The sequence below is a fragment of the Daphnia pulex genome, chromosome 1 (genome assembly GCF_021134715.1).
Source record: "Daphnia pulex isolate KAP4 chromosome 1, ASM2113471v1".
Classification (NCBI taxonomy): domain Eukaryota; kingdom Metazoa; phylum Arthropoda; class Branchiopoda; order Diplostraca; family Daphniidae; genus Daphnia; species Daphnia pulex.
In genome coordinates, this window is record NC_060017.1 from 279,414 (window position 1) to 292,289 (window position 12,876).

Sequence of the window (12,876 nt, forward strand, 5' to 3'; positions counted from 1 at the left end):
AGATTATTGCGCTTTAGTATGAAATAAAACCTTACCTTTGAGACGGTTTGGGGGTTTTATTACAACAAGATAAATTTTATTATACAAGATGATGCCTCTTCTTTACAGAAATATTTTTTAAGCATTGCACTGATCCTTCGGTAGTTGAACAACAGTCAGACGAGGAAGCCAATCAATCTTTGTCAAAACTTGTTCGTTTCCTGTATTGACTTCATCCATGCTATAATGCAATATAGAACTAGAGAGGAAAAAAGTACAACTCACTAAGCCACACGATTGTCAAATTGTCAAAAAAGATACGAAACATGTGTCATATTGATTCAAGTATTAGCCGTGTGATTCATATACAAATGTGTATCTAATGTATTATTTGTTTTGGCAACGAGTGTACAATTCACATTTGAATGAGAAAAAAATAGAACGGAGGCAGAAGGTGCATTATCCAGTTGACACACGCAGCAGGAGCAACTTATTATGTGAGACATGTGGCGTGGAATTCAATTAATCTTCGTTCGCCGCAGGAACGAATACAGACCGTATTTTTTGTATTGTTTGATTGATAGGATTTTAAAAACTTGGCGGTAATTTATTTGGTTGCGTACGATGAGAATCTACTTTGGCTAATAGAGTGGGGTTGATTCTACTCAATGAGCACTGTACTTATATTTTATGTGTTTCGTCCGAAATGAAAGTTGTGACTACATAAAAATTAAACTAGAGTTAAGTCTACGAATGTCTACTGTTCTCAATTTTGCAAAGAAGCTCAATGCTATTGTCTACAGCTCAGTCACGAATGAGCAATTCAATTTCAATTCTCGTCGCTGTCGTTATTAATATTCTCTTTCCGCGTGATAACGGTGACGTCCTCTTGATTGGGTACTGGACCACTGGAAACGTCATAAGGAGGTGAAGAGGATTTACCGGCCGTCGTACTTGGCTGTTGGCCTGTGACTGCAAGTCCTGAACGAAGTGATTCGAGAGCCTCACCCAATCCACCCCTCACTTGATTGAATTCCTGCACTACTAACGACAAGCGGCCCAGCAAAAAGTTCAAATGGTCGTCAACTTCGTTGACCCGTTCCGTTACCTATAACAAAGTTCATTAATCAATTTCATAATAATGTCGTTCGAAGATATTCGTACCTGGCCAACTCTTTTGTCCATGCTGCTGAGAGCTTGAAGACTACCGCCGACGTGTTGGGCTGTCTGCTGTTCCACTCGTTGCAACAATTCTTGTGATTGACTGGCGCTCTGGTATAGCACGCCAATCTGACGCCAGACCTAGATGATTTTAGAAATGAATTCTATAAATTAGTAAATAGGGAAAAAAAAAACTAATAATAAAAGTAAAATCATTTTTATAGTCCGTGTACCTGTCCGAGTTCATTTTCTAGTTTACTTGTCATGTTAGTAAGTGCGGTACTTTGATCTTTGATGACCGAGAAGGTGACGTCGTCGACCTTGCGGGCTAATGTCGAGTTCAGATCGCCCGTTTGTCTGCGGATTGAGTCGCCCAATTCAAGCAAAATTTGCTGGACGGCAAATTCGAGACGTCGTTTCGTATCAAGAACTCCATCAGCCGTGTCGAGAAGTACTTGTTCTACTTTTTGCAACCCGTGAATTTCTTTGGCAAGACTTGCATAGCTTTTGTCCACCCTGTCGGCCAATGTCTCGGCCATATTTCCAGATTCCTCCACCTAATTCATGAAAAATTATCATGTGGTAATGATATTCAATTATTATTTGATTGTGAAAGAGATTATTGGCATTACCTGGTCTTGGATAAGCTTCTGACTCTCACTCATTTTGTGTTCAAATGCTCCAAGTCGAGTTTGAAACACATCGGTGACATTCATCACACCTTTGTCAATTCCGCGTGACAAAGATTGCCAACCTTCTTTGAAGTTTTCGTCTAGTTTCATCTGTGACTGGTACGAGTCGTTGACCAGTGAATGAACAGCATCGAGCGTTGGTTTCAGATGGACTTGAATAGCGGAAACAAGGGCCTCAGGATTGCTCTGCGATCCGGAAGACGATCCGGAATTCTCCAAAGATGTCTCCAGCTTTTCAATACCGACTAAGATGGCTGAAGTGTCATTCTTCATTCGACTCGCCTGGATGCAATCATGAAATTTTCATTGACATCTGTTCTCAAGAATGAACTCTGAAACTCGTATACGTGATCAGAAATGCGGTTGACACCAACTCCAAACTGGTTGACCAGATTCTGAGCATCGCTGAAAAACTGTCGCCATTTGCCTTCCGTAGCCACCAGATTGACAGATGCAGCTCGCAATTTCTCGGCATCGCCAGCTTGAGCTTTGCCCAGGTTCTCCATGGTAGTCAACTGTAAGCTCTCTAGTCTCTCACTGCGCGTTTCGTACTTTTCTCCAACGATTTTCACCTAGGAAGTTAACAGCATGTAGCTCTCACTCGCGATCTTGACTGGATTAATTTTCTTAATACTTACTTCGTTAGCCACAACTGACAGACGGTTTTGCAATGATTCTTCCACGCTCTCCACCTTTTTACGAGTGCGAGTCAGCTGTTTCAGTACTTCGCCGAGATCTCCAGTTGAAGCGGCTGCCGGAGCAGGACCACTAGGAGCACCGGCACTTCTTCCGGATTCAATTCCATTGCGGATAGCCACTGTATTGTCAGTGATTTTCTGGAGTTGAATTCTCTCTCTCTCGTCCCTCTGATATAAAATATTGTGGTTGATATTTGACCTTTAATTATAGATCGACTTGAAGTTACCTGTATGACCATTTCTTCCATCTTACGGAGCCGCTCATCGGTTCGGGCCATGAGGATAGCCAGGTTCTCCAGATTCTTATCTTGACCACGTGTTCGTGAATCAAGATCTCTAAGGGAACGCGTCAGGGCATCTCCCAGCTGCCTCTCACGAAGTTCGTGGCGTTCGAGCTTGCCCGTCTGCTCTCTAACTGCTCCGACCAGCGTCAAAATAGCGTCCCTGATGTCCGAATGCCTACCATTTCGAAACTCGATTAGATGTGTTATTTACCGCAGATTGGGAAAAGAGACGAGTTATAGCCTAATTCGCATGGCAAATGACATCACCATGCCTACGATTAGAATCTTTTAAAATGTTGTCGATTGAGGTCAAGGCATTGAGGAATTCGAGGAAGCGGGAAGACTTCAATTCACTTGGAAACAAGGATGACACGAGCGACATCATCGACTTATTTCAAATCGAAAGGGAAACGGCGACCTCTGTCACTCTGTCATATCGCCGGCAAGTTCCCACAACAGGAAATGGGCGTTGTTTCTTCGGTTTTGTTCATTGAGCTACTCAATCCACGTGTTTGAATAAAAGAAATCAAACATTTATGAATCTTTATTATCTATGGTCAAATCTGGAGACTCAGACAACCCCCTTACCGCCGGCCGCATATACGGCCCATGGCGAGCTAGAATTTCCGTTCAAGCGCTTCACAAGTAAATGGCATATTCTTGTTTTTGTTGTTAGCAGCACATGTGTTCAGCAGACTTTTCAACAACTATTAATTCCAGAGCAACGATGGGAGCGCAAAAAGAAAGAGGGCAAGGTTGTTTTGAGCAACTAGATAGACCCCCATGAGGCGGATAGCATAGAGGTAATTGGATACGGCAGTGTGTACGTCTTTGAGCGCAAAAAGGAGTACTCGAAAGAGACTTTGCTGATTTTTTCCCCACCCAAACCTTCCCCGACCGCTGGTTAGAAGGAAAATTTAATCTTAAAGCTTTCTATACATCACATATCCCTTTATGCTAGCCATCATCTTGTAATAATGGAGAAAACTGCAAATGTACACAATGAGGAAGACTTGCCATGCCCAACTAATATGATAAAATTTTTACTCACGTGATGAGAGATGCTGCGGTCGCTCCTGGCTGTTGAGGCGTCTGGGTGGCTACCGGATGAAGCAAAATGACGGCCGTCGCCGAAATCAAATACCAGAACGTTCTCATTCTTTCTTCAGATGGTCCGACTGAGGAGGCGGACGTAAAGCTTCTGAAGAAGATGGGACGATCTCGGAAACAAACTGTGGGTTCCAAGAATGAGAGAGAACTGTCTCTGCGTCAAGCCAAAGCTAAAAGTGAGCAATTTCGAGTCACTTTTATGTGGGCTTGCCGCAGCATGACATTTATCAGCTGTTATCGAATTATCAACACAAACTGACAAAAGCAGTTAACTTTTAAAAAATAAGCCATTTTCATTCCGTATAATCACTGATTTTGCTTATTGTGATCAGTGCTGCGAGTAGTTATTATATGTAATACTGTATATATTGTCGTGAGAGAGTTATCAGATAAAATTAATAAATACCCTCTGTATGTCGTTCATAAAAAAAATATTTGAAACAGTGACACCTAAGCAGTCATGGTGGACCTAAGTGGTCTGATGCCATGTCTAAATAGACCGTACCGTAAGCATTCGTAATACATCGTAATATGAATGTTACTGACATTTCACGTTAATTACGTACATTGACGAAACGCTTCTCCGACGTGTTCGAATTTGAAAAATTTTTTAGGAACACCCTATTGCTATAGTTAAAGACAAACTGCTGCAAATCGGTACAGCATTCGCAAGCGTAAGCGTACAGCGAAAGCAGATGTCTGGGGAAAATGTCTCAGTATCTCCTTTAACCGAACCTGAAAAAAATGTTTATTCTAAACAAGAAGTAACGAATTTTAGCTGACTGACCTTAATTGGATCAAATAAATTCACACATTCTTAACTTTCTATTGTGTGAATTTTTGCAGTTCATGCTATTCAAAAGAAAAAATATTTATGTTGGTAGCTATTAGATTATTTTATTTAAAAATAAATTTTTCCGTCTGTCATTGAACGCAATACGAAAAAACAGGAAGTGCCGTACGCCTCTGAATCTCTGAACGGGAGATATTCGATTGATCATTGATGATAAGACCTGCACCTGCTGTCTGGCCAAATAATTAAAACGAGAATGACGTATTAAAAAAGAGTGACGCATACGTAAGTAGCGCATCAAGCGCTACTTTAATGATTGGTTCATGGAGATGGGAGAATACTTTAACATTATATTACATCTTGTAAAATGAATAATTTAAAGTTGTGATTTCAAAGCAGCTTGAAGTACGTACATATCCACGATGAACTCCTAGGTATAGTTATAGATTTTTAGAGCAAAAAACATGGGAAAAATAAAATTTGTGCAAATATGTACAGTATGTAACGTAGATTACCCGGAAACGTAATCATCAATACCAGTATGTAATGCGTTATTTCACGTTATAGTTGACTGTTCGCTGTGCCAACGTCCAAATTTTCATTCAAATTTCATCGCTATCTTTTCTACAAAATTCAACGTTAGATGGCGGATAAAATATCCAGTTGAAAAAGAGAATCATGGCGGGAAATTAAAAACGACAAATCAATCAATCACATCTAATACCGTTTATTGGATTAAAGATTATAATACTGTATAAAAGGTAATAGATTGAGTGATATTGCACTAAAACGCAAAACGGCGATTAAAATATGTAAAGATTAAATCCCAACAATAATTAAAAATAAAAGAACTACAAGAGTAATATTTAGAGCCCTTATTTCTTTCCTTAACTAGAAAATGTATTTAGCCCCCGGAAACAAAAGATTTCCCGAAATAAGCGCTCGACGAGTAGTCAATTCGTCTACACATAATGAAAAAGAAATCAATGGTTACTTTACTGCGTCTATTTTTATTTTTGTTACTTGCAACTTGCCTAAATTGACATCGCTGGATAGGTAACACATTCTGTATTGTTCGGCCAGTCACACTCGCTCGTGTCTACGTTCCATATGAGTCCTTCCGGGCAAGCCATCAGATATTGAATACCGTTCGAACAGGTAATAAAAGTTGAACAATTGTAGTAATTTGGATACACTCCATCTGCTGGACAAACAGAAACACGCCCATCGGTTTCTAGGAAAAACGGTTCGTTAAAATTTTTTTTTAAGCTTAACGTACGCCCGTACAATATATTTTGTGCTGTTAAAATTAAACCTAACGTCTAGATTAAAAAAAAAAATGACAATCATGAGAGATGAAACCGATTTTGAATTTCTTCAAAGTATTTCCCTTGATACAGTTAAAATCTAATCGTCATTCAAGTATCGTCATTCAAGCATTCCGACAAGTAATTTGTTCTGTTATTGGTATCAGTTGCTATATACATTTACATTTTGAATTATTGTTTACTAACATGGGTATATTAAGATGACTAAAAGTTCTTATTATTACTTATTAGTTAGTTAATCAAAGTGTTTTTTGACGTAACAACACCTTTGGAATTCTTTAATAAATTGTGGATAAGGGATAAGAAGACTATAAGTATTGAGTAGATAAATCGGGAAATAGCTTCGAAATATACCTGATGCAATCAAATTCCACAAGATAAACAAATAAAGTAAAAGTAGATATGGTATAGAATACCTTGTGAATCCATTTCCGTTGCTTGCATACGTTTCAGAAATGCCGCTGTGACCAAGGTGATTAACAGACATCTAAGAAACATCCTTGTTTGCAGTTATTCCAGTGTTTTTTTAACAGTCCTAGATTTTGATTAGGTTTTTGGTGTAAATCGGTGCAAATGCAAAATAAGTGTATTAAACACAGTTATTTGTGTCCTCGAACTCACTGCTGTCGACCGATTAAATAGTAAAAAATAAAAAAATAAAACGGTACCCACGATAATCAGCCGCATGACCAATGTATACGCAGTGCAGGTGCAAATATAAGATAGCTTGCGTTCACTCGATAAAAAAAGACGTATTTATTATTACTATCAATCTCAGTGTATTTTTCCCCAATCTGATGCCCTTTTTAAAAATATTAGTACATCATTCTGGACTCATGATGACGCAAAAGCTTAGAAGTGGCGTGGGAGTGTGTACATATGATACATTTTCAATACAATCTTCAATGTAAACTTTCACAAACGAAATTTTTAATTTTTAAAACGGAAGGAAAGATAGAACTTTTATTTTTATTTTATTTTTATTTTATTTATTTATTTATTTTTAAGGATCATATCATAGCGCCGTAGAATTTTTTGCCTGGTGGCTGGTGTGACACAGAAATTTTTACTTCGTTTTCAGTAGACATGAGCAGTTAGTTCATCAAATTTTGGCCTCGATGGTAGGCTAGTACAGTACGTTATTTAACAGCACAAAAAATGCTATTCGAGATTATCAGCCATCGAATATTCTAAAGATTTGTGTCCTTCATACAACAAATAGTGATCAATAAATCAACCCCAAAATGTGTTTAATATGCTTAATAAACTACTAACTATAATACAGTTCAACAAAGAAATTCAAATTTCAAACCTTCGCGCCAACCACCGTGCCCCCTTTTTTTTTCAAAATCGTTCAAGGAAAATTGTTTTTTTCATCAAAACGAATTCAATGATCCTAGTAGCGTTCAAATCCATGAGATTGTCGCCGGTCGCCACAGTTGTTGGTGTAACCTGTTGTTTATTGTGGGGAATTTAAATCCACAATTCTCTTTTGCTTTTATCGAGCATAATCCATTAATCCCTACGTGTAGCAACAAGGAAACGTGCGAATCCACGAATAAGTCCACGAATAATGCAACCCTTTATTATATAAACTGGTTTCTTACAATGCATATAATAATTTTACGGATGTCTAGGACGGATTTGATTGAATATACATATGTATATAGGAGAAAAGGACTTTCATATCAGCACATCAAGAAGAATGTGGAAGGCGCAGCTGGCGACTCGACAAGTTTGAAGAAAAATAAAAATAAAAATAATTGAAATACAACTTCGATGGCTGGCGCTAAATACGTAGTCCAGTTTAAGCAGCAAGCGAGAGTTTCGTATTGTGACAGTATAAATTGTTCCTTAAGCCAAAACTTTGGCCTTTATCCAGTCTGTATAGGAAGACACTCGAGTGTACACGCCAGGTTTGTCTTTCTCTGCGCAGCGTACGCCTATCGAAAGAAGGAAAGGATGTAAAACTCATTCAATTAACAAGTAAATGAAGATGTTCCTTACCCCAAGAGACCACACCCACTACCGCCCATCGCCCAGTAGATATTTGATACATCAGCGGACCGCCAGAGTCACCCTGTAGATGTCGAATATTAGCGACAATCAATGTAGATTCTAACAATCTTGTCTTACCTGGCAAGAGTCCTTGCCACCTGCTCTGTATCCGGCACAAAGCTGTTGCTCACCGATTGACTGAGTATAGGCCATCTGGCAATCAGCCAGAGTCCAAATAGGTAGCAGCACTTCCAACAGGATATCGCTAGTCTGGCCACTGTATGACGTCGTTCCCCATCCTAAAGAAATCAGAGTTCATACGATGATTAACAACAACTGATTTAGCGTAAGAGAAAACCAACCTGTGACAAAAGCGCTCTGCCCGTCGAGAACAATATTGGACGGAGGTAAACAGATGGGCCAAATGTCGCTGTTGAACGTGGCCTTAGTCTTGAGCTTGATGAGAGCAATATCGTTCTTGAACGTTCGACGGTCGTACAATTCGTGCATGTAGATGGCTTCGGCACCGAAATCCCGGCAAGCGTCGCTCACCTGACTAAAGTCATACTCGCCCAGTCGAACAGTCAAATCTTCCGGCTTGAAACTACATGGTGGATGCAAAAATCAAAGTTGATCAATTCAACCAACCATTACAATGCTGGATGGTTAGATGGATGTAAAGGAAGATCATACCCATCAACGCAGTGGCAGGCAGTGAGAATGTGTTGGTCTGTGATGAGGACTCCGCCGCAATACTGATCGGTCTGGTCACGGAGGAGAGCAGCCATCCAAGGCCATTCGCCCTTATCGGCCGGAACTCCGCCCACGATTCTTGTCGTTTGTTTCATGAGCTCGCCACAACCTAGCTTGTCAACGCGTTCCATAAAGTCGATTTGATATACCATAAAATGTGCACGGTACCTTGCTTAGGTGCGGCAGTAGTTGCCTGTGCTGTTGAGACTGTGGTCATAGCAAGAGTTGGAGCAGTCGTCAAAGTAGTTGCAGCTGTGGTTGTAGTAGGTGGCGGCTGAGTTGTTAGAATGGTTTGCTGAATACTATCTGGACAGCACACTCCCATATAACTGTAATCAAGTCATAAAGAGAGTTAAACCATGCCTCAGCTTCTTTTTCCTCATAAAGACAATTCTGCCAACTGTCAAGCGTTGCCTAAATTCTTCAAAACAAGAAACATGACACCAAATGAAAAAAACTCACTCGCTGCCGATGGGACAGGCGTAAGTCACGAAGGCATTCAACGTGACTATAATTTCAGGTAGGGCACAGTGCTGGACGAAACGGCATCGGCCAGATTGACTTATAGGAGTCAGACAGGTCTGATAGGCGAAATCCGGCTGTTTGTTTGCAAATATAGAATGGCAAACTTAATACAATAACAGGGAACACGAAAATTGGGTATTACGTTGCCAAATCCCAAATAGTATGCCCGGCCGGAAGTGAACCCCGGTATGATGGTGCCCCATGGCACCCACAACATTGATGTGCTGTCAATGTACTGAATCCAGCTATCATCTTTGAGTTCTACAATAAAGAAAAAAATGAATTGAACCAATGAAGGGGAAAAACGCTTTAAAACAAGATGAAGGCACTATGAATAGGAGCTAGCTACATCTACGTGCAAACTAAAACAAGATTCAATCAATTCTTGGAGGAATGCCCGTTTCCTGTAGCTAATGTGAATTAAATACCATTGGGCAAGTTGGCAGGAACGGAAGCTGGACAACATTCGCCGTGTCCCTGTCCATCTTTGTACTCATGTTCAGAATTTAGCCAGCATTGCCGACTGTACAGTCGCTGACGGAAAAATTCTGGACTGCCGGGATGGAAGTGGTTGGTCTGTTTCCTTTATAACCAATGCGATCACTGAAGCAAAAGGCAAAAAAATGTATTATGCAATCAAAACAACTTATTAACGTCCGGGTCATCAGATTCACTCTCCTCGGTTATCCATCACCTTGTAGTTATTCTCTTCGCGGGGAAACCAAAAGTCAATACCATGAGGAACCATAACCACACAAACAAAAAAAAATCACAAAGTTTAGATATAACCAGAAAAGTCAAGGCAAAACAGTAGGTAGATTTACGAATGTGCCATTAGATTTGAAAAGAAGAAAAATGTGACAAAACTTGGTCCGTGCGTTTCAACTTATATAGTTAACTACGTGCAATCAGATCAGAAAAAAAATATAAAATCTGGCGAACGCATTGACACTTTCACCAACCTGGCACATCAGAGAGACTAATTATGCTTAATTTTGTTGGCGGATTGCTAGTTGTCGTTGTAAGTTTGCTGTTCGCAGTCGTTGCTTTTTTGCTGTTCGTAGTTTTGCTGGTTGTTGTGGTAATAACTTTACCAGGATAACTGACAATTCCGCCATTCAGACTCAAATCAAAATTTTGCTTTCTAGCACTAGCAGCAGCACCATTTGCAGTCTGCCCGGCGGGCTGCCCGCCAGCTGGTCGGCTCAATGACGAAAGCAGACTGAGCGCGTCATTTTGTCCAACTGTATGCAAAATGACGAAAGAAAAATAAATAGAATGAATTTTATTAGTACACACCAAAGACTAAAATTAGTTCAGAATAACTTTTTATTAATTTAATAATAAAAAAAATTAACTGTCCTTCGATAGCTTACATTCGACCTAATCTACGGAAAAATCCTAAGACACTAATGACTTTCTATATGTGAATTTCACATATTAACTGTGCCGACTATTTTAGTATTTTACAGGGACAAACTTATCATTCATAATTCCAACATTCCAGTGACGGTAAGGGTCCAGTGTCTCAAATCTATATCAGTCTTATATTTTTGCAAAACATTTCAGAGGCCAGTATATCTTTCCAACAATAGAGAGCAAGACACCGGCCTCTGAAATTCCTCCCACAGAGTTTATTTTTGAATTTCATATGTTGGAACAACTGTGCTGGCAATTTTGATAAACCAGTCTTTTCTCAACAGATTAGGTAGTTCATGTGATGTGGAGAGACCGGTTACTCAAAGTTGCAAGCAAAGGCGTTCGTTTCATTTTAAAACTATGATTCCGTAGACCAGCACTAATAAAGGTGTGCACATAAGAAAAGAAATGACATTTACCTTGGCGTTTCCTTCGCTCTTTAGGCCCAAAGGATGACTGATAGTTAGAATGTCCACGGCCGCTGACTGTCACTAATTCAGCCATAACGATGAGGCAGACGATCAAATAGACCCAACGTGATGTGGCTGAGTACCCCTTCATTTTTACACGGCAATCATTCACCGGTCGAAATCACGCTACGACAACACACACTCTCACTACGTATAAATGAAGAGGAAAAAAAATACAAGAATGGTAACGGCAATTGTTGAGTTGATAACGAATTAATTACGATATGGTGGGGCCAAAATCCTCGAGACGATGAAAGCCACCTGTTACACCGTGCGCCGCTGTCTGGAGACTGAGGCTGCGGGAGCGAAATTCAATATGAATAATAATAGCGTGGAGTCGTGGACTAAAAGAGCGCTGAGAATAAACGTTGCCACACCAACTGGATGTATGTAAATAAGGTACTATCATGAAAAAAGTTGAGTTTTTAATTTTATTCGATAGAACTTTTTACGCTGATTTCAGCGGTCTATCTTTTTTATTCTTATAGTTAGTATTTATATGAGTAATTATTTATTAAAGTTTGAATGAGCATCACTCATTCGAAAAGGGGCCCCCGGTATCCCGCCAGTGTTGCCGTTCCATCAATTTTTTTTAGTTTAATTGAACTCAAACCAGACTTACCAGAGCCATCAAACCTATGGTTACTTTACTGCAGCCTTATAGAGTTGGCTAACGTCCGAAGTTGCCAGTTTTATTTAAGCGTCAAAAAAATTTTGGACACGAACTCTTGCCAGAGCTATAGACTCCTGGTCGCTTCACGGCTGTTTTGGCTTCCCTATCCCGGTTTCAGGGTAAAAGTAAGCCGATTTTCAGAGATTTTAGGGCGGAGCCTGTCAGAATTGTGAAGTGGAAACGTTTAAAAGAGCCATCTAGGCTCTCAAAAGAAGCTGAGCGTAGTAGCTGACACACTCACTAGAGGCGCTTTTTAGTTACCAAATCGGCATACTTTTACCCTGAAACCGGGATACTACACTACTACAAGACTTGTTTGAGCTTCAGTTCGTACTTGACGGTCGTTGAATCAAAAGCTGAGCCGTTTCCAACAAAAGGCGGCTGGCTGTCAAGCATCGGCTTTGGCAAAATCAAAGGAGTCTTTTAATCCCAATTCTTTAAGTAGCGGCATTGCTTGGTCCGTGGAATACCTGATGCAACGCGCAAAACATAAAGCTTTCATGGAACTGCTCCACCATATCTAAAGGCTGTCGAGAAACAAATGGGGGCAAGCTATAGACCACGTAACCTTCGCTCAAATGAGGCCTAACTGTATTCTACCTCAATTTTGTGTATACGTGCTTGGTGGTAGATGTGTGTGTGATGTGATGATGTGATGTGTGAGTCTTTAATCCCAATTCTTTAAGTAGCGGCATTGCTTGGTCCGTGGAATACCTGATGCAACGCGCAAAACAAAAAGCTTTCATGGAACTGCTCCACCATATCTAAAGGCTATCGAGAAACAAACGGGGGCAAGCTATAGACCACGTAACCTTCGCTCAAATGAGGCCTAACTGTATTCTACCTCAATTTTGTGTATACGTGCTTGGTGGTAGATGTGTGTGTGATGTGATGATGTGATGTGTGAGTCTTTAATCCCAATTCTTTAAGTAGCGGCATTGCTTGGTCCGTGGAATACCTGATGCAACGCGCAAAACAAAAAGCTTTCATGGA

General features: G+C 40.1%; 2 protein-coding genes across 3 annotated transcripts; both read right to left on the minus strand.

Annotated features, from left to right (window-relative positions):
- Positions 1 to 339: 339 nt before the first annotated feature.
- Positions 340 to 4,102, minus strand: LOC124189249 (putative leucine-rich repeat-containing protein DDB_G0290503). The gene is made up of 8 exons (XM_046582027.1): positions 3,866 to 4,102; positions 2,758 to 2,989; positions 2,471 to 2,698; positions 2,180 to 2,404; positions 1,773 to 2,114; positions 1,374 to 1,697; positions 1,144 to 1,281; positions 340 to 1,087 (listed from the first exon to the last, which is right to left on the minus strand). Exons 1-8 carry the CDS (start codon positions 3,970 to 3,972, stop codon positions 809 to 811), a joined length of 1,875 nt encoding a protein of 624 aa, XP_046437983.1. The 5' UTR covers positions 3,973 to 4,102; the 3' UTR covers positions 340 to 808.
- Positions 4,103 to 7,608: 3,506 nt separating this feature from the next.
- On the minus strand, positions 7,609 to 11,544 carry LOC124206993 (proclotting enzyme-like). 2 transcript variants are annotated; one of them, XM_046604338.1, is made up of 11 exons: positions 11,432 to 11,544; positions 11,160 to 11,357; positions 10,284 to 10,565; positions 9,464 to 9,582; positions 9,259 to 9,395; positions 8,965 to 9,125; positions 8,737 to 8,905; positions 8,406 to 8,647; positions 8,182 to 8,342; positions 8,053 to 8,125; positions 7,609 to 7,988 (listed from the first exon to the last, which is right to left on the minus strand). In XM_046604338.1, exons 2-11 carry the CDS (start codon positions 11,299 to 11,301, stop codon positions 7,900 to 7,902), a joined length of 1,575 nt encoding a protein of 524 aa, XP_046460294.1. In that variant the 5' UTR covers positions 11,302 to 11,357; positions 11,432 to 11,544; the 3' UTR covers positions 7,609 to 7,899. The 2 variants fall into 2 exon arrangements, with proteins under 2 accessions (XP_046460294.1, XP_046460216.1); XM_046604260.1 differs by having other exon boundaries at positions 8,737 to 8,913; positions 8,961 to 9,125.
- Positions 11,545 to 12,876: the final 1,332 nt, after the last annotated feature.